This window comes from Falco punctatus (assembly GCF_963210335.1).
Source record: "Falco punctatus genome assembly, chromosome: 20".
Classification (NCBI taxonomy): Eukaryota; Metazoa; Chordata; class Aves; order Falconiformes; family Falconidae; genus Falco; species Falco punctatus.
The window spans coordinates 4,703,104-4,730,682 of NC_137600.1; the positions used below are offsets into that span (position 1 = coordinate 4,703,104).

At 40.3% G+C, this 27,579-nt stretch overlaps 1 protein-coding gene across 2 annotated transcripts in view; it reads left to right on the forward strand.

The window, feature by feature from the left end:
* Window positions 1-27,579, forward strand: part of UNC5D (unc-5 netrin receptor D) — a 214,927-nt gene that overhangs the window by 160,947 nt on the left and 26,401 nt on the right. The window contains exons 8-13 of one of the 2 annotated variants that reach the window (XM_080370205.1): window positions 4,369-4,554; window positions 6,610-6,987; window positions 8,317-8,401; window positions 20,256-20,424; window positions 22,143-22,370; window positions 25,182-25,331. In XM_080370205.1, the coding sequence (XP_080226331.1) occupies window positions 4,369-4,554; window positions 6,610-6,987; window positions 8,317-8,401; window positions 20,256-20,424; window positions 22,143-22,370; window positions 25,182-25,331 (1,196 nt within the window). The remainder of the gene's footprint in view (window positions 1-4,368; window positions 4,555-6,609; window positions 6,988-8,316; window positions 8,402-20,255; window positions 20,425-22,142; window positions 22,371-25,181; window positions 25,332-27,579) is intronic. The other variant, XM_080370206.1, reaches the window with a different exon arrangement.

Consider the following 27,579-nt stretch of genomic DNA (forward strand, 5'->3'; position numbering starts at 1 on the left):
ACTGCATGAATCATCACTGATGCAAAATCAAAGTCAATTATGACGATAATTGAGAAACAGCCTGTTCTACTAAATAACCTCTTACATGATTCCCTGACTTTTGATCCTTGTTCTCAAAGACTGGCGATATGAAGAAATGGACTTCAAGTTGCTAAGGGGTACCGAAAGTGAGAGTGACAGGGACATGGGGGAGGATGGGAAGCTGGAAAAATCTTTGAAATCTCCGAGCAAACTCTGATGGCAGATGGGGGGAAATGTATGCCCTGCATAGCTCCTGGAAAGCACTTACTGTAAATGAGATAATTTAATCAATTATGTTTCCTAATGTACTAAACCAAATGTTTCATTTTCTGCTCCTGCACATCTTAAATTATCTTCAGGTGCTTTATGAAACTTAATCATAGTTAATAGAAACTTCATTACCATCAAATGTGCTTTCAATAAATGTTGTGTAACAGTGTCAGGAGGTGGAGTGAAATATAGGCTACAGTTACCACAAACATGTATCCTGTAACTGAAATGTATAAAAATCGTAGTGCTTTATGAGAGTCCCTACCTCCTCTGGGCTGGGAGGATACAGTTCATTAAATAGTAATTGGTTGACTATAAATGTTTTCTTTTTTAGTTTGTTTGTTTTTCACTTTGTTCCCTTCTGGGAAAAAACAAAAGCAGAAAATTACCCCGTTCTCCAAATCTGCCATGCTTTTCTTACTTTCTTTTAGTCTTCCATAAGAGGAATTATCCATAAGAAAAGACAGAAAGGTGACAAGATTAAAATTACTTCAAAAAACCCAGTATTTGCTTCTAAAGAAATACTAACATCCTAAAAAAAAATGCAAGTCCACTTTCTTAAGCAGTTGTATTCCATAGGCACAATTCAAAGGAAAAGGAACACCATGTCACTCTTGTTTTACTCTTTTAAAATAAAGCTATTTAAAAATCTCCTGAATTCTGAAAAGGATATCCTTTTCCTCTCAAATAGTTACTTTGGGTTTGTGGGCGATTTTTTTCCCCGTGCAATGGAATAGTTATGGGAGCACTTGAATAACTCTTCCAGTTCTTCTAGGAAACAGAACAATGACCGTTTTATTAAAGATAATTTGGAAAGAATTACTGTAAGAGTTTTTAATAATACGATTTATAGAAAAGTGTCAAATTCAAGTTCTAGGGATACTTAAGTGTAGTCACTGAAAACAAAATTCTCTCCAGAAAAATTTTGCTTGAGTTGGACTGTTCTCATTTTTTTAAATTCTGTATTCTTGCTCTCATCTTGTACCCCTGTGTGCAAGTGTTGTACATTTGTAAAAGTATGAAACTTAAATTACCTGACACCTGAAGCAATTGAAAAGAAGAAGCTAAACTATTTAAGCAGATTTAGAGTAATACATTGCAGTTACAGTTGAGAACTTGAGGTGTGTTTTATGTTCTGGTTTTGATAGGGAAAGATCAACTCCTATATTTCCTACCTGTTGCCACTATGCATTAATTTTTTACTGAAAGGTTATTTCTGCATGTTTCAGACTTCATAATTTATTTTCTGAGGAAGGTAGAAGAGGTAATTCAAATTTGCAGCACTTTTCTGTTTTAAAGTAGTGATCAAAATGGAAGACCTAAAGGTGGTTTATGGTGAAGTAACTATCAGCTCACTACAGCCCTCTGGAAAGGAGAAGAACCCACTTGCTCTTAGGTTTCCTCTACCACCAGAGATACAGAACATTCCTCCTCTTGACTTACTCATTGTACTAATTACCCACAAAAATTAAGTTAACAGCAGAGTTTGATAATTTATTCCCTGTAACAACGATATAGCTTGGGAACAGACAATTGGAAGAAAGAGAAATGCCATTAATGTCTGTACTTTTCCTTCTGCACCTGATCCGAGAGTAGGCTGGAGGGAGCCCTGTGTGCCAGAGGCCCTTGGGCAGTGGGGCGGGTTGTCCCAGGCTGGTGGTGGCACGGCCCGGCCGCCTGCCTGGCCTGTCTTTGCGTTTGCTTCTTCCATCTGGCGTGGGAGAACATGGGCATCTCCCATGGTTGGTCTAGTGCATTTACGTTGTCAGCTACTGGCGTGCTTTGTAGAATTCCTAAATCTGAACCTCAAATGCTTGCAATTCTCTTTACAACATTTTTCAAGGGGGCATCTCATGGAAAAATCAGGGGGGGAAGCTTCAGAAAGTCTTTTTCTCTAGTAATTTCTTTAGTAGAACTGTGCGGCAATCGTAATGTTCTAAGAAGTTGGATAAGAGCTACTTACAAGTGTATTCTGTTGTGATTACTTGTGACATGCCACAGAAGATGGATTTCTTCTGAAAGCTGGTATTTGCATGGAAACTTTGTGATTTATTTTTTTCTCTCCTTCTCAGCACATCCTAAACATGTTAAAAATGGAAAACTTTTGCAGTATGAGGTTATTTGAAAATTCAACAGAATTTTGTAGAAGTATTTTCTGGGCTAAACAGTGGTTCTAGCATAGATTTCAAAATGTCTGTTTGGGGTTGAATGTGCTGTTGGAGTGTTGTTGTATTTGGGGTTGACTGGGAGCGGTTAGAGAATGGGGATGGAAAGGGTGTTTTCTATTAGGGATGTTTGAGCCAAACTGTTTATTTTAATTTTGATTCAACTGCCCAACTACAAAAAAAAAAAAAAAAACAAAGAAACAAAAAAAAACAACACACAACAAAAACCAGTGACATTGCCTTATTCTCAGCAAATCTCCCATGTGCTCCAGCCCACTTAAAGCAGTGTTTGCACGCTGGGTTTCCTCGTCGCCGCAATTCATACGGCATCGCGCTCCTGTCAGAGCAGTTGGTACTCGGCCACCGCCGCTGGCAGCCCGCACGCCCTCCTGGGCAGTTCAGCTGCTGGGATTGTTACTTGCCAGACATCTCATTTACGTAAGAAACTGGTGAGCCAGGAAAATTAGCTTTTCTGATGCTGCCCATAGGTACTCATTTCTTTCATCTCAATGGTCTGAAGTTTCACGTTCATTTTAAAAATTCAGCTAAAATTAAGTTATCTGAAATTCTGCAGAAAAACATACGCACAACAGAAGCCTCCTCTCAAATACTAATTAAGTAATTTCAGTAATTGGCTATTTATTAAATGCCGAATTTAACTTCTTACCCTGTTTCTGTACATTGCAGTTTATTTACCGATATTGAGTAGTCTGGATTTCCTAGTTATTTTTTGTCACTGTCATTCATTATAAATAAATGCACTCTCTGTACCAAGTGCTTCTCACTTGACAGCAGAAGCACCGCATAGTAGGATAACAGATGATGTATAGGGTGAGTACATGATTATCTCTTCCTCTAAACTGGAGGTTGGCATTAAGGGAACTATCTAAGGACCCACTAAGTGTACTTGCCAAGTAATTTAATTTCATGGTACGTGGTCCCAAGTCCCTGAAGATCTAGAATAGCGGGACTGGATAATTCAATTACATAATATTGCAGGTTTCATTTGGATTCATTCTTTCAAAGCAATGAATTCTTTTTCTCTGCTGTAAAAGTCTGAAGTCTTGGAAAACTGGGTTGTAAGCTTAATGCATGCATGGGTGCAGTCACGGGGAAGGTTTGGTTTCCAACTTGTTTTTAAAGACTGAAGATGCTTGAGGAGTCTGAGAAAGTACATGGGATCTAATTGGCCCCTCTCTGAGCGGAGAGGATGGACTGTTTCTTCTTATACTAAAGCTCACACAGAAAATAAAGAGGGGGGCATGGAAACCTTCACTACGATTTTTTCAGGGGATTCATGGTCTCCTGGATTTAGCTCCAGAATTTAGACTTAAACCTTGCATGTCCCTGGAAGCTGGCAATAGCTGAGACTTGTGCCGATAGTCAAAGCAGCCCTCCCTAGCGGCAGTTGTCCCATGTCCTCCCTTTAAGGGACCGTGACGATCTCCACCAGGCTGGAATGGGAAATGATGGCGCATCTCTGCAAGGAGCCCGAGCTAGCAGGGTGTGCTGCTGAGACAGAAGGCGGTTCAGTGGCAAGTGCTCTGCTCCTGACTGCTACCAGTCCAACTCCCCCATTTAAAAAAAAAACAAAACAAAACAAAAACGAACACCCCCCCCCCCCCAAAAAAAAACAAAAACCAAACAACTGTAAAGACCGTGATGCAATCCCTGAAACAACGTATGCTCGCCTGTACGGAGTGATGCAGCAGGAAATTTGCTCATGCTTTCAGTGCTTGCTTTTCAGTGTTCCTTTGTGCTCCACTATCCTGCTGTGATCTGCTCCACATTTCTGTTCCAAGCGTTACTTCCCTGGCCACATCTGGGGCCTCATACAATCACCTCTGCTCACGGCCAGCCAGAACGGCCTCGTGAGCGCTGCTGACGTGGTACCCGCTCTCTCTCCTTTCAGATATCGAGACCGCCAGTGACATTGCCCTGTACTCCGGCCTGGGAGCAGCAGTCATTGCTGTGGCTGTGCTGGTGGTTGGCGTCACCCTTTACAGACGGAGTCAGAGTGAGTACGGCGTCGATGTGATTGATTCATCTGCACTGACAGGAGGCTTCCAGACATTTAATTTTAAAACAGTCAGACAAGGTTAGTGTTGTGATTTCATTTTCTTCTCTCCAGAGCTCCTACTGCCCAGAGATACTGAGCCCCTGCTCTGCCTGGCGGTGGGAAGGCATCGCAGCTTATTGCTGAGCAGATGCGTTGGCAGCCAGGGAAGGGGCAGCCGCAGTGCACGGAGCACGATCTGGTGGTTAGAGCTGTCTCGTACTGTCTCTGCTACTGATCTCTCATGGCAACTTGGACAAACACATAATCTTTCCTGACCACACTCTAAGTGCTTTAGAAATACTGTCACTAGCTTCTTCCACGCTGACGTTTGTGACTTAGAAAAAGCTCAACCAAATTCAAAGAAACCCAGAGCGCATGCCTGTAGTTCCTTCCTATTCAGTTACAGATCTCCTATTTTCTTTGCTGCAGTAAAAGTGATTAGTTTTTAACTGTTAATTTGACAAACACAACTTTTAAGTATTTTTATAAGCTGCTGTTAGCGTGCAAACACCCGCGTTCTGAGGTCTGTGGGAAATAAATGTGTGTAAATGTGTATTGATTTTTTTTAAAAAAAAAAACAACCCCAAACTTCAAAAAGTCACAATACAATAAAATATGGAAGAAATAATTATTTTTAATAAAAGCAGCACTCAGATGTTTTCTGGAATATTATTTCCTTTGGTCAGAAAGGTGGGGAGGGATACAAATGTTGATTACCTTTAAATGATACGTCTCTTTAATCCTGTACTGACATTCTAACATAGAGACCTGCCTTACTGTGAGTGGATGGGTGTGTTGGTGGAGTGTGGAAGTATCCCCATGTCTCTTCTCTCTTCAGAGAAGTAAAATATGTTGCAGAGTTTGTTTTGTGCAAGTTTTTTGTTGTTGTTGTTTTGACAGTGACTTTATTTTCTGGGAGACGTTCCTTGCCAGGCATAAGTTGCAAGAAATTGGAAAAAGGGCTTGGTAGACAAGGATGTTCGAAGGATGTTTACTCATTCATTTAAAAATCTAAGCCTTCAATCAGAGTCATGTAATTCTCAATGACTGCCTCAAATAGCAACTTTTTCCTTTGCTGTTCAGTTTGCCTTGAAAGTCTTGTTTTGAGTCTGGAGAATTGTTTGTTTGACTTAATGGTTCAAAAACGTTAGTTCTGGATGCTCTGAAAATGCCTGAGCAGGCTAACTTCTCTCATGCCAGGATGCTGTTAGCTCAGTTTCACTCACTTTGGGTTCTCTGTCTGTGGGTTTTCTAAGTAAAAGCATTTGTAAACAAAACAATTCAGCTGAAAAAAAGGCCATTTCTCTGTTCAGTTTGCTGAGAAAAGAGAGCACAATCCTGACATATGAACAACGGATTAGTGTGACCCAAATTTTGTTCTTCAGAGAAGTATATTTATAATGTTAGCAACCCAGCCTGCAGTCCCTTAAAGTGATCAGATTTTCAAGGATACAGCACAGATAATTTCCAGAAAATTAGTTACTTCAGAAAGCTTTTATTTACTAAGAACCAAACAAACAAAACTAACACCACCAAAAAAAAAAAACAACAACCACAAAAACAAACAAAAAAAAGGTCAAACCAGCTAAAGGATTCAGGCCCTAAATCTGATATCCATTCCTTTGGTTTTTTTAGAGTGTTTTCTGAGCTAAAATGCTCCAAAATGGATATTTTTTCCTACATTATTCTTGTCCCACTTTCTTTTCAAGCTGGTTTCCCTCAGGCACGAAGCTATCGTTTTGTGTAAGCTCAAGGAAAGTCTGCAGGAAGACGTGTATTCACCCAATGGGTTATAATGTTAAAAAAAAAAAAAAAAAAGGCATACACACAAACCTGAGTCCAAAACAAAAATCAAGTTCATTCCTGGATTCGTGCACTCTGGAGTTGCCTGAAGTGTGAAAACATAGTGATCAAGTACCCGTTAGTTCTAGAGCATCATTTCATCCAGTTTTTCAACATTGCCTTCTGTGATTTTGAGCCCTGAGCTATCAGGAAGAGCAAGTCAAAAAGAAGACGGTGCAGAGGTCAGAAAGAGATTTCTGATTTAACATCTCAGTGCCGTAATTGACGCCCTGATCTGCTTCGTTCTGCCAGGTAACTCCCTGCTTTTGAACTCCTCCATGCAGCCTGACCTGACCGTGAGCAGAACGTACAGCGGGCCCATCTGCCTGCAGGATCCCATGGACAAGGAGCTGATGACAGAGTCTTCACTGTTCAACCCACTGTCAGACATCAAAGTCAAAGTTCAGAGTTCATTCATGGTGTCCCTAGGGGTGACAGAGAGGGCTGAGTATCATGGAAAGGCGCATTCTGGAACTTTTCCTCATGGGAATAATAGAGCTTTTGGTACGATACAGGCTAGAAACAAGGCGACGTATATTCAGAACCTGTCTTCTATTTCAACAACAAGTGAGCTGAAGACAACTGCCATTTTTGGACACCTGGGTGGCCGTTTAGTGGTTCCAAACACAGGTGGGTAGATCCTTTCTCATTAAAAGCATATAAAATAATTCTAGATTAAACTTATCTTTTCTGATGTAGTGTTCTATAAGTTTTTAAAAAAAAAGGGGGGGGGGGGAGAAAAAATAGGTCTCCCTTAATACAAATTTTGGGAAGTAGAGCATGTTGCCCACACAGGAGATGACTGATCAGAAGAAAGCTTGGGATGAGTAGTGAAGAGGCATTATGCCTATTTGAACTGTTATAAATTGCTGCCTCTCTTGATGTCTTCAGCATGAAAGTCATATTAATCAAAGCTTTTGCTTACTTGGATCCTGATCCAAAAGAAGGGCTCCCCAGGAAGGAGGTTGATATTGGATCAGCATCTTATATAATGGGGTCATATTCAAAGCAGAATCTACATGCATCAACGTCTGACTGCGTTAACATTGTCAGACTTCATTATGTTACTGAAGTCTGCAGCATCTAACAAACAGACGTCTCTGGAGAATAGCTTCCGCTCTCCGTGAAAACTCTGGTGTGGCTCTCATTAGCATTTACTCCTGGCTTTCTGGTTTTCTCTTTCTTTTAGCTTAATAGCTTGACAGATTTCCATAGTGGGGCACTTCAAAGTCAACTGGCATTTCAAGATTGGGCTATGCACTGAAACATCACAGCAGAGAAGCTCAATTTGCATTCTGTAAGAAGTAGAGTTTGTTTTGTGACTTCAGAGTTTCGGGAGAGATATTTTAGACTTAAGAAATTGTTTGTTAAATTAGCCGAAAACATATGGCATGAAATTAGAATCAAATAAAAGATGTTAAAATCATAGTCCTGCAGGATATTGCACTACATTACTGTGTTCATATCACGCTAAATAAAATTCCTGATGTTGGATACTTTTGCTGGGAGCCTTAACTAAGCAGCTGATGTTACCTTTTGTTTCCATACATTATTCCTTTTTGTGCAAGTGGTGAAGTAGACAAAGAAGTCTGCCTGTACCCAAGGACGAAGAGAAGCCTTCAGTAATATCTTGACTATGAATCGAGTGTCATTTAGGGACACAAAAGAATGGGAAGTAACCGCTTAAGAGCTCTGTTGGAGCAAGAAGTTTTTAGGCTTATGAATCTATAGAATTCCAGGCTCTAAGACAGTTAAATGTTAATAACTATTTGGACCATATTAATAACCTTTTTTTCCTTTCTTCTGATAACGTTGTAGTCAGAACCACTATTTCAGAGGAGCGTTCTTCTGCTCTAGTAGATGGCCTTTCTGGGTCTTGTAAATCAGAGGCCAGTTGCGCATTGTTCTTGACACCTAGTGCCTTTCCCAAAGGTAAGTTCTGCCTTTGCTCTTTTGTAGGAGTCAGTTTGCTGATACCACATGGAGCAATTCCTGAAGAGAGTTCGTGGGAAATCTACCTTGCCATCACTCAAAAGGAGTCCAGGTGAGGACATAAAACCACACACATGTGTGTGCGCTATCTGTGGAACTGCCTCATTTAATGAATTTCTTGCCAACACTGTCTAAAGCATGGAATGTGCAAGAGTCACTCCATCTTCCCTGTTACTGGTTGTGACCACACTGTTGAGACATGCTCGATCTGTATAAATGACAGCAAAAATGATCTTTGTGTGATGCTTTTGTGAAATCACATGGAATTATTGCATATGCTGTTAAAGGATGGGATACCTCAAGGAGACTGATGTAGAAGTGCTAAATACTGAGTCAATGATTTTATCATTTTTGATTTGCAGACTTATGTCACAGGTGTACTAACAGCACAGGTGCCTTCATTAATTACTTAGAACCTTTGGGTCTATAGACTCTCATAATATGCAGGCAGGAGGTTAAAATGCACTATCCAGGTCATCGCTTTGAATGACCCTATGGTCTGCAAGTACTGAATTGTTGTTACATCATGACAGATGTTTGGTAGCCTAGATGATGTGTGTAAGTGAATGCTCAGGACCATTTCTAAAAATATTTTGGTTTATAAATCTGTTCCCCCAGCTGGATTTGCCAGCACCAGCAGCTGTAAGCAGAAATTAAACTGTACTTTTATCCTTAGGGTATTTTCAACATTGCATCTAGTGGGGCAGGAAGGTGATGTTTGAAATACTGGTGGTCTTCCATAAATAGACAAGTTAATATTCACTGATGTTCGCAAGGTTTCAGCTCTGTCATATTTATTTCAAAGACAAGAAGGAAAAAAGAAACAAAGAGAACAACTATGGTTTGGCAAATGGAGGTCATAGGGGTGGCTTTTTATATGTTGGTGCATTATGTATGTTGCAAATGTCTGTCGTACAAAAGAATCCTAGCTCATTTCTAGATGCTTTTAAAACTTTCAAAAATGTTCTGTTAGATGCAGGGCACTAAATTCTGTTGCCAGCTGCACAAGTGGGTATTGTCATCGGTTCCACTGTAATCACTTCAGGCTGCCTTCATTCTGCATGGGAAAGACAATGGGATTTGGCTCGAAGTCACTTGCTTTAGGGTGGATCTTCCCCTTTATTTTTATGACTAAACGTGGCCAGAGAAAGAGATGAGTTTAGTAGATTTTGATAGCTGTTTCCATAAAAAGACTTCCTAGTGGCTTTAATTTTCAGACAACATGGATTATAAAGAACCACAGTGCTCTGCGCTCCCTGTGTCTTTGAGCCTGACAGACCACCCAGCAGCAGAGCCCAGGCTCGGCTCTCTGTGCCTGCTTGGTTCATTCGCTTTCAGCTGCAAACTGATCAAACCCTACAAGAGAGTAGAATTAAAAAAGTGGTATGTAATTGAGTATAATCCAGCAAATTAAGAGAGTGTGTTCAGGCTGAGCGTAGCATGCTCACTAGACTAATACCTGGATTCAGAGGGAACGTAAAGCTTATGAAATGCTAGACATAGTCTTGAGCCGTCAAGGTTGGTTGAACATATTCTTCATTTTTAGACCTACGGTTGCTTTTTTTTTCCCTAAGACAATTTTTTTTTTTGGTGGTGGTGGTTTTTTTTTTTTCATGAGGTGAAAGCATGTGTTATTTAGTTTCATATGTAAGTTTACTCTGAAGTGAAGACTTTAGAGAACTATTGCATTTGGTTCTTGGCAAGTTCCCTGTGAATTTGAGGGACTTGAGAGATACTCAGGTTGCACTACTCTCTTAAGAGGCGAGGTGAAAAGGACTAGAAGAGCTTGGGGTGAAAAGTGCAACCTTTTGTTGACTGAATCATGCGTCTAGTTGCTGGACTGAGATGCAGGACTGGCCAGCAGTGCCAATACTGGGTCAGTATGCCTCAAGTTGCACATGAAGAACTAAAAGGGATTTGAAGTAACCTCTTAAACATCTTGTCTGAAATTACAGTAGTAGAAGAACAGGGAAGAAAAACAGAAACGTGATCCCAAGTTACTGTCTAGACACTAAGCAATACTTAAGATACCTCTCGAATTACTACACCTTTTAGTGTTATTAATGACTAGTCGTGCTGTCTGCATCAAACCTCCACCTGCTGTTTTAAGTACTTGTCCCAGTCCCTCTCCCCACGCAAGCATCTGAGTTCAGACAACACAACAGAACCCCTCTATCAGTCTGGTTTTCCCCCCTTTCCTGCCTGTGTTTTCCAGGAATTTCTGTCCTTCTGCAGGTAAAATAAGGTAAAATACAGGTAAAATAAGATAAAATACAGGTAAATACACCCTGCCTTTTAGCTTCTCAGTGAGGTATGCTCAGGAAAACCAGCCACAGTCATTCTGGCTTACGTACTTTGTTCAGGTATATTCCCTCCCCACACTGCCCCAGCTTAAGGAACCTTGATGTTGCCTTTGAAATTATAAGTGTCAGCAAACACAGAACATTTAGAAACCTTTTTCTCAGCCTTTAAGTTGTGCCACTAGGCTGTGGTATGGATCACTTAAGACTTTGTTTTCATTACCACTAAGTATACTTCACCTTCTTGACCTGTTGTTTACATTGGGTTTTCATTTTGTGACTAAGTAGAGTCAGTCAAGTGCCTGGACGAGGCTTCTCAGGAATGTACTCACACTGCAGGCAGCAGAAACTGCAATTTACATCTTTTTTACAGCACTGCTCACCTTGGCATCCCTCCCTTTTCTGTGCTAGATAGAGCTCTACTGCAGCAGGTAAGCCTCAAAGGCTAAACAAAACTTCTCTACTCACTAAAGGTATGTAAGAATGGTTTTAAAGACAAAAATTATTTAAGGCAGAGTCTGTCCCCTTTGAAACCTATAGGAACATCTCGGTACCTGATCAGCTTCTGAAGCAGGAGGGTGTTCTTTGTCTTTAAACTGTCACGTACTACTACTCTTCCACACTTCCGAATGACCACGTTTCATGTCATTTTTTTTATTGTCATTATTTATGTCATTAATTTGTCATGCCATGGACAAATTAATCTTCTCTGCTGCCCTTCTCTGGGGCATAAATGACTGCTAAATCTTTTGAGGTTATCAGATGACAAGTGACAGGGATAGTCAAACTTTACTTAATTGAAATAAGCTACTGAAATGCACTCTGCAGTCCCCCTTTTTCAGTTGCCACAAGTCAGTTGGTGCATCTTGTGTGCATCTCTGCATCTTGTGTGCATCCCTGCAAGTACAAGACCATGTCTTCACCTAGTGAAAAGTTAAACTCGCTGAGAACGTGCTATGTGCAGGTTCTGTAACAGGGCTCGTTAATTCTGTAATGCAGCTTTGTTCCACTGAGGCTTTTCAGTTAAATTTTCTGACCTTTTTTTTCCTTTCTCTAATCTAAACTTCTCCTGAATTAATGTCATCTATTTTGATGTTTGGTCCTTCTGCTGCTCCTAAGTCTGCACGAGGCTGGCAAATTGTAGTTAAAGTGCACTGACAGAATTTATTGGTTCTACCTTTACTTCCAGACTTAGCTGTGACTCCAACAATGGTTTTGCCAAAAGAAAGTTCTTAAAAAACTTTCCTAGCCTTCTCAAACTACCCTTTCACAATTTACATTCCAAATAGAGATAAATGAATAATCTGTAGTATATACTTTAATTGATTAAGGATAATTTCAGGAGAGGAGCAGTTCACTGATGAAGCCTCATTTCGAGTGCTTGTGAGAGGGACATTTTTCAGAAGTAGTAATCAAGGGCAGGCTGGAACAACTGGAGATGGGAGAGCTGGTTATAGTTCTCCACAGCAGTTATTTCTCTCATCTCCTTCATCTTAAATATACACTCAGCTAAAAGCTCTGTAAAAATTGGTGGGTATACCTGAGACATGGAAAGAGGAAAATAACTGTACATCCAGTAAATATTTACTTACAATAACTTATAGTCGAATGATTGCTGGAATTGCCCTTTAAGAACCGAAAGATACAAAGCTGCCTATAAATATTTTTCGAAACTTAAAGTGAAATCTTTTTTTTTCTCCTCTGATATCTGCAGTCCTTTGTGAAAACTTCTATATTCCATCCCCATCTGCTGCCACAGGTTTTTGATCATTTTCAATGAAAGATTAAAATATGTAAAAGGAAGGAAGAAAAAAACACCCCAGCTGTTTTATGCGTGAGGGTTCTGCAGAAATGAATTAAAATAGGTTAATTAAAAACAAGCAGCAAATTTTGCCTACTGTTTTCCTTTTTTGTGGGCAGGAGCAGAGGTAGCAAACCCAACTGAAGATTATCACAGGGAGATTTTTCCTTCCTTCCTTCTTTAAAGTGAAATTCTATCAAGTGAGACAAAAGCAAACATCATTTTCCATCAAAACACTTGGATTTTTCTTTACATAGTTGAGACAAGACTGATGTATCCTTTGCCCACCTGAACTGGGTGGAACAAACCAGACCTTCCTGGCGGGGGCCGCGGGCACTGCCGAGCTGGGAGCCCTCCCCTGCGTCGCCCACCGGCCGCCGCGCACTGAGGGTGGCAGAGTGCAGCCGTTCAGCCCCAGTGCCTGGTTTGTACGCGTGTAGGGAAGATGAGAGACGTATCACCCATTAAAAATTAATTTGCTTGAGTTGTAATTTCTGAATGAAACCTTGTCCACGTCGTATGGTGGTCAATGGAATTGAATGTAGTACGGAAGTTAACGAGATCAGTAGGTGCACAGAAGAAGGAAGCCCACTGTTCTTGCAGAGATTTGAACTCGCCGTAAAAGGTACCTTATGGATCTTAAATGTGTGAGACAGAATAAGGATCAAATTGGTCAGATTTAGATTATTTAGGACTAGTGGGTTAGCTGTCACTTCCAATCTTCATTTATCTATTGAGGTGGCTGGTGTAAGATACACATTCAAAGACGCAGAGGAATGGAGATGATACGGGATCTGACAGAGGTACGCTGAATTCCCTGTCACTTTGTAGTGGGGAAAAAAAAAAATAAATCCCTGTCTGTGCACTACAGATACTGTGATGAGATTATCAGCTGGTTTTGCTGTAAATTGATACAATCCTCTGTGGAATGAGAAACTCATTTACCCTAAAGAGAAATCAAATTCAGGTTTGAAAATTCTTTAGCGTCTCATGTAACTGAACAGATCAGTGATGGAACTCGTGGTCCCACCAAAAAGACATCAAACCAAAAAGTTTTAGGGACACATATAGGGGCTTCACTGCATAGATCCTCTTCTTGCAGCTAGAATTTCCTAAAGAATCTCTGAAGGACTACTTACAGAGAAAAATAGCTAAGCTCAGCCTTCAAACACCACGTCCATGCTTTGATGCTGGCAGAAAGTACAGCTTATTGATGTTTGTGAAAGAAACAACAAAGCTATTGATTCTGGCCCAAGCAAGAATTAGAGTGAAATGTCTCTTGCCTCCTTGCATAATTCTGACTTCCTACTGAAGCCAGAAAGCCCAAGCAGAGCCCCGCTGGACCAGAGACCGCTGTCTGCTGGTTTCTTCTCTGAACAAGATGCCTCAGGATGCATCAGTGCGGTTAGTTACAGGCTGCAGGGAATTGCAGCTTGTGAGGGGTTCTGTGCAGTCAGAAATTGTCACTTGGTTACCAGGACGGGGATGTTAAGTTTTGGTACTGTTGGCCGGGAGATCCTCTTGCTAGTTCTGTCCCACCACAAACCAGCCAGAGCCTGTAGGTTACTGTCATGGAAGGACTCCTCACCCCCAGGCCATTGTTCACGTCCCCCCATCTCGAACTCTCCCCACCAAGGAGGCAGGTCAAGTGTATTTCTCCAAGAAAAGCAAAACAGCGTTTCAGCAGATGTGACAGCAGCTCTGCGCAGGTGACAGCACCAAAATACTTCAGGATTCTACTAAAGATGGCACATCCATTGGCAACAGCTGACTCCTGAGCCCCACGTGTTCCTCATGGAAGAGCCAGCAGAAGGTCTGGTGTGTGGCTGTCATCTTTAAAATCCTAGTGCTGCACAACCACCTGCTGCCAGAATACATGCTTGAAGAGGTTTCAGAAGTGAAAAATAAATAAAAATACATACTGCAATCCAATTAGATTGTTGCGAAAGAGAGAGATGTTTGCCAGCTATGGCAGAGTAACTGGTCTTACTGGGGTCTAGAAATAAGATGAGAACAGCTGGAACAAAATTAATAGAAGCACTGACACCTTCTGCATGACAATTCAGCTTTGAGCTTTCCTTTCTATAGAGGGAGCATAATACTCTATTTAAAAAAATATAAATAGAATTGTAAGAAAGGAAGGTGTTGAAGAGAGACAGGCTGAAAGGTGCCAAATTATGATTCTTATGTGCTGAGCCCTGCAGAGATAATTTCTTCTAAGTCAGCAACACTGGGGACAGTATTTTACCCCCCAAAACTTGCCACTTCCTGATGCTCTTCAGGTAAAGGGGGGGAAACCTTGTCGTGTACTTCAGCAGTCAGGGGAGGGTTGATCTAGTTCTGCGTTTGGATTTTACACTTTCTAGTCATGTGCTAATGAAGAAGTAGGTGTTCTTGGATGCAGTGAAAGGTTTGATATTCCAGTCCGAGGGCTGATAATCCCATCGTCTAATGACAGAACCTACTGATGGGGCGGGCAGTACGAGGCATGGGCAAGTATTTGGGATCCTGGGCTCTGGTCCCAATTATGTTACCGATTCACTTTGAAGCAGTAGGCAGATTTGTTGCAGTTCTCTTACATGCCTGTAATGCACGTAAAGCTCTCTAAAATACCCTGTGTGATAACTGTATCAGAGAAAAAAGGTCGGTCTGCAATTATCCAGAGAGCGCAGTATCCGTGTTGAATGCGGTCTGTATTCCATAAACAAGGTTAACGGAGCTGTAACAGAGGGCATAATCTGCCCTGAAATATCTCTATTTTTCCTGTTTGTCTTTTTTTTTTTTTTCCTGTTTCTCCTTTATTGCAAACTTTTTCTCTTACACTTCACTCTACGTGCTGCTGTCATTTTAACATTATGTTTCAATGCCATACCCACTGCAATGCAAGGAAAGATGAGAACAAAGTGATTCTTAATTAAGATGACCATTTAGTCACCTATAGTATAAAAAAATATTTTTCTTTACATGTGCTCGTATAAACTGTAAGGATTTGGGTCCCTGAACACAGAGAAAACCCTCACACTGCATTCTGCCATCAAACATAAAGTTGGGAGTTGTATATTAGTGGTTGGTTAGTATCATACAGAAACTTGTGAATTTAGATTGACTAAACTTTGTAAATTGTGAATATGCAGCTATATGCTAAATATTTGTAAAAAAATTTTAATTGAGAAGCAACGACTATGAAAATACTGTAAAATAATATTTTCAGAGATTCCAGCTATACGGTCAAAATGAGAGTTGGAAGATTAGAGTGGAAAAATAGGAGAAAAGAAAACTGAGAGGACTGTGAAGACCAGGTCTCATATTACTACTCCCCCCATTTTCTTTGTCTTTTTGTTTTGTGGGAATTTAGCAGAAATGTGAAGGTTCAATGGTAACTGAACACGTTTGGATGCACCGTACGAAAACCGGAATGTATTTCTGCTGCACACCTAACTCCCAGTGTCCAAGGCCTATACATATTATTCACACACTGGAGTTCTGTGGCGTACACAGAATGTATCCAGATGGTCTTGCCCAGACTTAAAATATTTCATAATTACATAATTTGAAAAATGAAAGTTTCATAAATGTGTGCATTTACAAGCAATGTGGTATATGAACGTGACAAATAATGTACCTTTATTTTCTGAAGGCAAAATGCTCTCATCTCACAAATGCAACCCACAGCAACAGAATCCATTTCAGCTGGAAACTGCAGGTTCGATGGGTGTATAGTTTAAATATCATGCTCTTCCTCTTTCAAATTGATTTTTTTAAACCATGCATTTATTTTGCTGGTTTTACGTCGCATTCATGTGTGTAAGTGTCAGTGCAAAGGGGAGGGAAAACCAGAGTTTCAGTGTCTGTGGCAGTCTGAAAGCAGGTATTTTTGCCATCCGGGGATGAACTGCAATGAGAAACCCAGACGCCAGGCAGAGGTGTGTTCGCTGCCAGACAGGTATCACGGTTCATTTAGAGGAGTGGGATGTGCCAGTCCCTGCTGCAGAAGCTTGTAATAAGTCACTGGGAGAGTAAATATTGAAAGGCAAATATTAAATTCTTCTCTGAAAGTCATTGTGTCGAGGGAAGAATGGACACTCAGCATTGTTTCCTCTTCACTTCCTTGCTTCTCTGGTTAACACTCACAGTATCCCAACACAGAATTTTAATGGAGCAGCGCTTTGGGGTGGAATACACGCCTTGGTACCCCCACACCTGCAACGCTAGGGCCTGTGCACAGCAGAAAGTGGCAAGAACATGGAGCATCTGTAGCAGCAGTTGCTGTTGCTTTAGGCCAGGTTGACAGACGCAGAAGCAGCTGCTTTGGCAGCTGACATGAGCGGGGCTTGGAGTGGCACGAGACCTCTCCTGGAGGGACTAGATCCTCCCCAGAGAATTTCCTCAGCGTTCTGGCTTCAGGTACAAATGTCCCTCTAGCAGCAATTTCTGAACTGAAAATGAAGCTCTAAATGCAAGAAACCTCTTTACTAGTACTTTGTAGAGGGCAGAATATTGTGGAGTGAAATTCCTAATGTTTCCTTACAGTGCGGTATTTTTAGAAAAAAAAACCAACTAATTCTTGCTCAGCAGCAGTGACCAAATATTTTCTCTTTCTTTTACTGGAAAACTTACAGACCTTTGATTTTGATGGATTTGAGGGGACAGAGCTAGTTATTGATTTGTTTTGCCCTGCAACAATGGGAATATTAAACACTCGCATTTGGTGATGTTCTTCTTGCCTGTGTTGCCTAATAAATGGCTCAGAACTGCATGCGAGTCTTAATGCCATGTCAGTTATTGCACAGAAAGACTCTTGCTACTTGCAACAAGTGTGAGAGTTCATCTAATTAACTGATTTCAGTTCATTTGGCATTAAATAATTCCCAGAACTCCCATATGTTTGTCCAATATGTTCTACATGGGGAATGAGTCTCTCAAGGCAATTAAATAGCTCCTTTCAGACGGGCTTGTCGTCGGTCACTCACACACGTCCGTGCGCTTCTCCTCCCCATGATGCGTGCAGCCAGCCATCGCACACAGGAAGGCTGGCAGCGGCTGGGACCAGAGTGACCAGAGCCTATGCTATTTCTGTGACTGGATTTTATTTTTTTTTTAATTTATTTATTGTAATGAGGTGGGTGGGGTGCCTCCCAGTTGTCTTTCACATCAGCTTTGCTAGGCTGCTACCAGGACTCTCCTACCACTATTGACGTAATTTCTTTTTTTGTCTTGTATATTTGTTTTGTTTCATTCTTGATGCTTGAAAAATTTGAGCTGTTTCTGATGGGATTCATCACCATGGCATATCTAAAGCTCTGGGTTCACATCCTCTAAGACTGTTATGCTGTAAACAAAATAATCTCTACTTGGCTGCCGTTATCGAAGATGAAGTGTCAAGCTTTGTACTGGAGGTAACTTTAGGAAAATCCCTCCACCACCACCTCCCCACCCTCCCCATATTTTATGCATTTGTCAGCAGCAGCCACCTGGCAAAGGACGTGTGTGTTGGGAGAGAGATAGGATAGAAATGCACCGACCAAGTTAAATAACTAAGGTCTGACTCTCTGGAAACGTGCTTTTGTTACCCCCTTCCCGCGGCTCCATCGAACAGAGATAAGGCACGGAAGGCACCAGCCTTTGCCAAGGTACAGCAGAGAGGAATCATATGAACTGAACAACTTACTGGAAAATAAATACGTATAGATGTTGGCTTGAGGGTTTCTGATAATCCTGAGACATTTTTCTTTGTATTTGTAAATAACTGAATGGTTTCTTAGATTAACCGGAAGGAGAGGTGATCCGGGTAACTGCTGGAAGGGTTTTAAGGAAATCAAATACCATTTGTAAAGGGTAGCACTGGTTCGTGTTAAGTGACAGTATTTTGTGCAAAACCAGTGTTTTCCTAGCAATGCAAGAGTTGTGAAAAATTGTTATTCATAGGCAGAAGCAGAAGCAAAGCATTTTGTGCTTGAACTGTTTGCTTAGAGTAGTCATTCTGGTATCGCTTCAACAAATCTCCCATGCCTGAACGCGGCAGTCAGTGCCGCGGCCAAGACACTTTGCTGCAGCAAGGCGCGTGAGCACCATGTGCTTTGTGCTCTCCACTCTTCCCTCCCCCTCACTGTACCTGCTGTTCAAGAGGAACATGGCAGCTGTAGTAAGAGGCTGTGTTTGTGCTTTGATTTTTTTTTTTTTTTTTTAGCCTAAGAATCCTACAAGCACTTAGAAGCACTGAGGCTTGGGGAGCATTTATTATGACACTTGAAAAAGAAAAAAGCAAAAGCAGAATCGGCCTTTTTTTGTTAGCATCTTGTCTTTTTTTTTTTCATTCCAGTCTGCATCTCACAAATACTTGTACATGTAGTCTTTTGTAAGGGATGTCACTGAAGCTGTTGGAACTTTTAAGGTCTTTAGCGAGCATGGTGGTTTTTAACTGCCTTTTGTGACCACCTACCATTACAGTTCCACTGAGAATGCTACCCCCAGGTGATCTCGGATAGATGTGCAAAGTCAATTTGCAGGATTGGAATCTGATTGATTTAAGCGCAGGGCTACACATAAGTGTGCCTACATGAGTGCTACATTCACTTAAATGTATTATCCAGGCCAGCTTGGGTGACTTGGAATTTAACAGCATAGCCATGAAGTGCTGGGCTTGGCTTCGGCAGCACAGGATGGTTTGGTTGTTATCTTGTTGTTAGCTTGTGGCATGGCAGTGGAAGTGTATCCTAATTTAAAAGCAGGGATTTTCCTTTTATTTATATCTCGGTTTTATTTTTGTATCTTCTTATTTGTATCTTGGTTGAGGTTCTTCCCCTTATTTTTATCCTGGAAGCACCATTTGCTTTAATTTTAAGAGTGAACTACATGTTCACTAATTTAGAAGCAAAAAATTGGGATCATATGACCCAGATGAAGGACTACAGTGTAAAAAAACCCTGACACACACACACCCCCACCCCATCCAACAGGGAAGATGTTTCAATTGCTTGTTTTAATGTCGAAGTAGTGAGCCTCATCTGTTTTGTCAGTGGTTCTGCACAGGTATTGTAAGAGGTACAGAAAACACGTGATGTGGGACAGAGTTAAATTTAGGTTTGAATGAAAGAGAAGAAGATTCTTGTCAGATACTTCATCTTTATACCTTAGTAAGCAGTTAATCTAACCAAACACAGGCGATTACATTCAGATTAGATGAATCCCCAGACTTCAATTGTGCTGATGGGATCTCCACTGACTGTAATGGAGCCCACACGCACAGATCTATTTTGCAGATTTCTAAATTTAAGCAAAGAAGTCCTGTCCCTGATGTCTGCTATAAGCTACCTAGCTGGTTCATTCTGCAGAATATAAATGTGTTTTCAAACCAGGGAGATCACACTCAATCTGGAAAAATTTATGAGACTGTGTTTTTAAACCATAATTTGTTTTATCTTCGCTACTGTGAAAATATTGTTCGTGACAGACTTTGAAGGCAGAATTAGATGGTAATACTACCAGCTGGTGCACAAAGCAAAGCTTACTTGCACAGAGTAATTTTAGTGTTGTATTTGATTTAAGTAGATTTCAATGTAAAGACCAGAATCCTAAACTGACCAACCAACGATGTGAGTAGATGTGGCCTAATAGTTTTGTTTCATGTCCAGTTACTGCTTCTACATGAAAACAGCACAGTAATTGGCTTGCTTATCCTTTTCTGTAACAGATAAGCGAGGCACTCAGCTTTTAACTAAAATATTTTAAAATTTGCAGTTAAAGTAAGTTTTCGCTCCTTGCTAAAAAGAGCCTGACAGCTGTTTTTGTCTCTCCCCTGCACAAAGCCTGCAGCCAGAAGGCACAGATGTTCTTCTAGGACCAGAAGTAACCTGCGGCCCCTCGGATCTGTCAGTCAGTACCCCCTTTGCCTTGACGATACCACACTGCGCAGAAGTCAGTTCAGAGCACTGGAATATTCACTTGAAAAAAAGGACCCAGCAAGGAAAATGGGAGGTACGTTTAGCCTTGCTCCCACTTGGAAGGTTGTACTAATGATGGAAGCATGATTGCTCTTACTCATGCAGGTGCAGGTCGAAGATTATGTGAGTGATAGAAAGACATCTTAAAGAAACAATTTTATAACAAAATATTTTGCATTTTGTTAAGATTCAGCTAAACTGTTTTCAACTATTTTACCAACATCTGCAAAAAAGGGTCAACTGTATGATCAAGCCCATGTGACATGAGAAAGTATTTATTTTCTTAGATGACTTGATAATGGAGCCAGTAGCCATTTATTTTAAAAAATATTGTTTAGATAGATCATAGCTCCCAAAGAGACTCAAGTCAGAACAGATCATTATATCCATGCAGGAATTGATCATAACATAAAGAAAGTTCCGGAACCAGTTAAAAATACACACTTGAAATTTCTTTCTTTTTTTTTTTTTATTATAATATAGAAGGATCCTTCTGATTTAAAAATCTAGTCTCTTTGTACATATCATTTTAATAGGCATTCAGTGATCATGCAGTGCTCATAACCTCTGAGGGATTAGTGTACATTAAATAAAATATTTTGCTTTTTTAGTTGAACATGTATTTTCTTATCCTGATTTACTGGAGAAATAAAGATTTGTGATATGGGCTTTTAGCATTTGTGTCTGTCCACCTACTTTTTTTAAGCTCATTGGCCATCTTTGACTTAAACTGCTTGGTAGGGAGCAGTCTCAAACGTATTAAACTTTCTGCATCATCTGGGGAGACAGCCTACTAATAATGTTCCTAAAGGGACAGCTAAAGCGTGAACCAAACTGTTAGTAAGCACTACAGAAATCCACACAGGATGGAAAGGTGCTGAATTTCCCAACTGTAAAGTGTTCGCTGTACCTGTTATTAGAACCGCCGAACCCAGTAACTAGACACAAATCCATAGTCAATCAGAGTTTATTGCGCTGCTGCTGATGGAATTATTTGGTTCATTGCATTGTGAGGGGAAAAAACAGTTGTTAAAATATTCATGGATACCATAACTCACGCTATCCTTTTCCTCCCCTAAACCACTACGTTGTTTGTTGCTCTCATTTAAACCAATTGAAGTTCAGCTTAGTTCTCCTACTTAGATGTACTCAATCCTTAGCTCCATCAATGTTGGTTACAAACACCCTTGAATTAATGAGGAGGTAACACCAGGCTGTAGACTGCTCAAAGACCTCATCTAATGATGCTGTAATGCAGAACTAAGCATGAAAGGCAGAAGAGGGGGTAGGTAGATTTTGATGAAGGTAGATGCAACTGTAATGAAAGTTCTGAAAGGAAGTCAAATACCAACTATTGTTCAAGGTTTGCTTATTGACTTTAGTCTTCAAGGTAATTTCTTAACTTGACATTGGGAAAGAAAATTGGCTAGAAAGTCAAGAGCACTTGAAAAAACATGCTAAAATTGCTTACGCATCATCATTATTATTAGATGCTGTACATATTGAATTCTGCAAAATATATTGCCCCAAGTCCTACTGCTGACTCAGGGCTAAATTGGGAGCAGTTACTCCCATAGGTAAGTCTACCTTCTCCCCTTCCCTGAGGTCAGCATGAGTAAAGAGTGTGCAGACTGGCTCTCAGAAATACTTCATATACCAGCTGGATAAAATTAAACAAATAATGTCATGACTCCTATTGTCAAGGCCTATTGATTATTTTTTTTTTTTTTAAACCTGAATTTCATTTTGCAGGAAGTGATGTCTGTGGAAGAGGAAACTACTTCTTGCTACTGCCTGTTGGATCCTTATGCCTGTCACATTCTCTTAAACAGCTTTGGAACTTATGCTCTTATTGGAGAACCGATCTCTGACTGTGCCGTTCGACAGCTGAAAGTAGCGGTTTTTGGCTGCCTGTCTTGCAATTCTCTGGATTACAATCTGAGAGTATATTGTATGGATAACACACCTTGTGCATTTCAGGTAAATGGTTTCATCTATTTTTCCATAGAACACTGACATGCCTTTATTCCTGGGGATAGTCCCTGGGCAACAGCAGCAGTCTGGAACTCACGCAGATGAGAATGCATTTTTGTTATCTCGCTGCTGCGTGACTTGCTCCAAGTCCCACTGTTTCACTTGTGGATTTACACTGCAAGAGCTTTAGGACAGCCAGACTGTCAGATGGAAACCCACTCCGCCCACATTCTAGCCTAACCAAAACTCATGCAGCACAAAGCAGGCCAAGACGCTAGGCTGGGCTCGGTGCCTTGGCTGCTCCGTGGCACAGGCAGAGCTTGCTTGCGTCTGGAACTGAGTGCTGCTCTGCTACAGGCAGAAAATGTAAGTCATTATCATTTGGTGTACAGTATTTATCACGCTCGTTACCCTTATATTGCCATTAGTCAGTTCAGGATTTCCTCTCCTGTTTGCAATTTGAGCAAGACGGAAGATTGCCTCGCCATCTTTTTAAACAAAAATTAAATTATAATTGTGCATTTCCCCTTTAAAAAAACAACAACAACAACAAAACCACAAAACAATCCCAAAGTGGTGATTAAAATTAGCTGATTCTCAGACACTTTAACAAAATTATTTTCCTTTGGGAATGGAAATGAAGACAGTTGCTACAGATGAATTTTTGCTTCCTATTCCTATCGAACAGAATAAAACATGAATCTTAATGAAGTACACACTAATGTCTGTGTGCTTCTAATAAAAGCAAAGCCACCAAAAGGATTGTTGAAGTCTTACAATAGCTTTGTAATTATACCCCTTATAACATTTACACGGTTTGTGGGCTACCAGTATTTTCCTGGATGAGTCTGTAGAAAATCCTTAGAAGCATAATTACCAGATTTCCACATTCACAGAAATTAGAACAGGGTGTTTGTATATAATGAGACAACTGTATATTTATGAAATTATACTTCCCTTAAAGTGTGCTGCATCATCTTCATGCTAATGTAAATATTACATGGTAAACATGGAAAATACAGATGTTTTTGGATAAAGTATTGGAGTTGGGCTTACCAAGTTCTGTTTGACACTGTTAATCCTTTACAGTACGGTCTGATACAAGATACAAAATTCCTTCATATTTCACCTTGTCTCTGTGTAAAAACTTTCCTTACTTTTCCAATAGGTGACTTTGCCCTTTTTGTAATTCCTAGTGTGCTGGGCAACTATCTCTTGGCTCTCAAAAAACGTTAGAGAACTAAGTCCTTTGTATTTTGCTGTAGTCCTGCTGATGTTTGTGGAATTGAGGACCATATGCATTATTAAAGGTAGAGCGGTATTTATAGAACTATGGTACATTTAAGAAAAAAGAATTCAACACATTCAGGGAATTTTGAGAAAAGATATGAAATAAGCTACTCCCTTTGCAGTTGAAAATAAAAAACTAAAGTCTCCCTTGTTATTCCTTCTTCCATATAAACCCAGCCATCGGGAGTTAACACAAACTGAACGCCTGTAAATTGGGTTATAATAGAAATCCATTGTTGCAGTTTCAGAAAGCTCTAGCAGTCATTATATTTTCAGAAGGTCACAATGATTCCTGTAGCTCTTCTAACAATAACTTTGCTACTGACAAGCACTAAACCTCTTTGATATACACAGATTTTATATAAATTATGTGGACTAAAGGTAATTTTGAAAGACTGCTTGCTAGCTGATTTTTAAAGACTTCTGCAAGCTTTCCTTCCTCACTAGTGTTTTTACTGTAACAGTACAGGGATAAATATTGTGTAAATAGAGGCAAGGGTGATTTTTTTTACTATGATGTTTTAAATTCACAGGATTACATAAAAATTAAGGTTGGAACAGAACTCTAGAGGGCTGTAGTGTAAATTCTTGCTCAGTCAGCCCTTCCAAGATTGCTCAGGGTCTTGTCCGGTAATTCTGAAAAGGTCCAAGAGAGGAGAATCTGAAACATTTTGTCTGACGTGTACCCTTGGTGTGGTGTTTCTAGTGCTGTTTAAACCCTGAGACTGTTTTCTCACCAAAACTGTTGTCGTCTCGATCTGTAACTGCTCAGACTATTCACCAAGCTTGCCTCATGTTGTCTATCTTCCTTTTAGTCCATTAAGTAAATATCTCACTGAGCTTTGTACGTCAAGTGTTTAAGGATTACTAGACACAACCTGTAGGAGCTTTTTATTCAAAAGCTTAAATAATATACCAAGGGTAGTTTTGTTCTGTCCAGAACAGACGAGGGGCTAAATTACAATGATGTCACCGTTTAACTGGTTTCCATTTTCCCTCTGGAGGGAAATAGCTTTACCTGGAAATGGGCTGACGTAGGCTTCCCCCTCCGTGCTGATGTTAGAGAGGACTCGGGGTAATGAACTTCTGGTAGAGTTCTCCTTTGTAACAGTGATCCTGTGGGACAATAAAAAAGTCATAATCAAACATGAGTAACTTTCAAGAAAAAAACTGCTGGCTTTGACCCAAAACCCCAAAACGTGAGGACAGCCACTCCTGTGTTGCCAGTCCCGTAAAGTTTCCTTCTGGTCCGAAGTTCTTGTGAGTATCGGAACCGAGGTGGCCCAAAGAACATCCACTGTCACAACACCCCGGGCAGTAAGAGCTGATGGCACCTAACCAACCTTTTCACTCCAGAGGTGAAATATAAATGCCAATGCCCACCATCTGGCCCACAAGAGAAAGACTCCACTGCTGTGTCCCGATATGCTGTAGGTGAACTAGGCACCTCTCGTGAAGATGAATTTCCTTTAGATATATTATTTGTTCCTAATACTGAAAAAATCCTTTCCTCCTCTGCCATTGCAGGAAGTGGTTTCGGATGAAAGGCTCCAAGGAGGACAATTACTGGAGGAACCAAAACTTTTGCATTTCAAAGGGAACACCTTCAGTCTTCAGATATCTGTCCTTGATATCCCTCCTTTCCTCTGGAGAATCAAACCATTTACTGCATGTCAGGTACTTTTTAATTTTATCCGTTTAAATTTGAATTCAGAGGAAGTAAAAATTTTCACTGGTATAGGCATAACCCAAATAAGACAACGGCCCCTTTTATTTTTGAAAGGTGTGGGTTTACTCTCTTGAGTATGCAACAGAAAAGCGTTGCCTTCTGATTTTGACAAACACAGATTTCAAATATAACAGGATGCTTTGAATTTTTCATTTTACAAAAATGCAAGCTTGTACTTTCCCCCATTTCAATTTCCTTCAAGGGAAGGTCTATATTCCAGTTAAAATTTATCACCCATTAAGGTGGTTTTTAAGATTTTTGTCATTCTGATTTCAGTATAACTGTGAACGTATGGCTGAAAATGACATTTAAATGTAATCATTTAAATGTCATGAGTTCAAATTACAGCATGTATATACTAAAAATTAGAACTGAGGAGGAGCAAATTTTTTTTTCTGTACTATATTAATTAAAGAGGCTGTTGAAAACAGGAAAGTAAAAATCAAACAAAAGAAGAATTCCTAAGCATATGGGTTTCTGGAAATTATAAGCAATGTGCTGGTACTTAGACTGGGCTGGTTTTTAAAATATGGAACTTAATTAGACTATATAATCTCCCCTTTCATAGAAGCATAGAGACAGACAGTGATCTAGTATTCAGGATTTCGGCAAAAAAAGATGTTTTAAATGTGTTGCTGTGTTCTCCAAAACATGAGTGTAACAGGCTCTGAAACTTAAAACCCTGATCTATATCCAGATAAATAACTGTATCATTAAGAATGTAAGGATAATTTATGCTACAGCTTAAGAAATTATGGAAACCACATCATTTTCAGCTTCATATGAAGAACAGCTTGATTTTAAGTGCTTTGTTTATTCTACTCCCTTAACTTCATTTTAGAAGACAAACCGATCAGTGGGACGCCCCACTACTGTATTAAAACCAGTACCTTCCAAAGCAGTAAAAAAAAAAAAAAAAAAAAAATCATGGGAGTTTTCTCTTATAGAACAAATGGAATTTTGCCTCACACCCTATTATTAACACAGCTCCATACTTTGATTATTTTACTGTCTCTTGATCCCTTGTCCAATCCTGGAGAATAAATCTGCATGATAGTATAAAATTCAACCTCAAAGCTCTATTTAGAAAGGCTCCGTTTTCTGAAAACTGCTTTCATAATAAACATCACCTGGATTTGAACTAAAAATATGTAGCAGTATCTTATGTCAGTCTCTTCTGACTTCTTTAGAAGGCAGACAAAACACCTTCTGCAGGCCCCCTGTGCAGAATTAGTTAAATGTCCAGCATACCAGAGGAAAAAACAGCGAAGTTTTAACCGAACTTTTCTCGCCATGGTGACTGCTTTGGTGAAAAATCCCCCATGCTTTTCTTGCAGCCAGGCAACTTCTTTCAACAGATCTAGCGACAGAATAGGAAATGGTTCAGAGTTGAGCACTTTCACTCCCCTATATCGGACGCAGTAGAAATTCCTGTCTGTAGCACTTGCCACGACTGCTGCAGGAAGGCGCTGCAAGTAGCCAAGGAGGAACAGCCCCTGAGAACCCAAATAACACCATGGCGTGATCAAGCAGGGAAACGGCCCGCAGGAAAGAATACTTACCGTGCTGTGTGCAAACAACTTTGCTGATAACCAAAGAAAGAGGTTTTGCTACTCTAGCCTCCATGTTTCTTTGTAGTTAAGGATTCAGGGAAGATTACTTCTGCCTGATAATTTTTGCGAAGCTGTTATTTCTTTGGGGAATTACCTCGTTTGCTGGTTATGACTCTGGTGCGTGCAAAGTTCCGAGACTGACTCAGGGGCCTTGAAATACTCTGTGTGCAGTTCAGCACTTTTCTTAATGCTGTGTATAACTTCTATGAATAAATATATTGCTTGTGGTTTATTAAACTCAGGTATTTTTGTTCTCTGTTGGCAAGTAATAGTCTAGATTTTCCAGTCAAAACTGAACTGCAGGGTGCTGTTAAAACAAGACACGATAGCCAATGCAAATTTCTCTATTAATCTTCACATGTTGCAAGGACCTCACTTTACTGAATCTAATGCAAGTGGCGCAGTCCAAAGCAGCTATTAAATTTATTGCTGCAAGATAAAAACAAAAAATAAAAAGTCAGATGAGGGAGCCATAACCCACAGAAGAATGCTCAAGTGCCACGCATGCTGTAGGCAGGCGCAGCATGGCAGCCCTGCTGAAGGCTTTGATCGTAGCAGGCACACCACCTCCCAGCAGCCACTC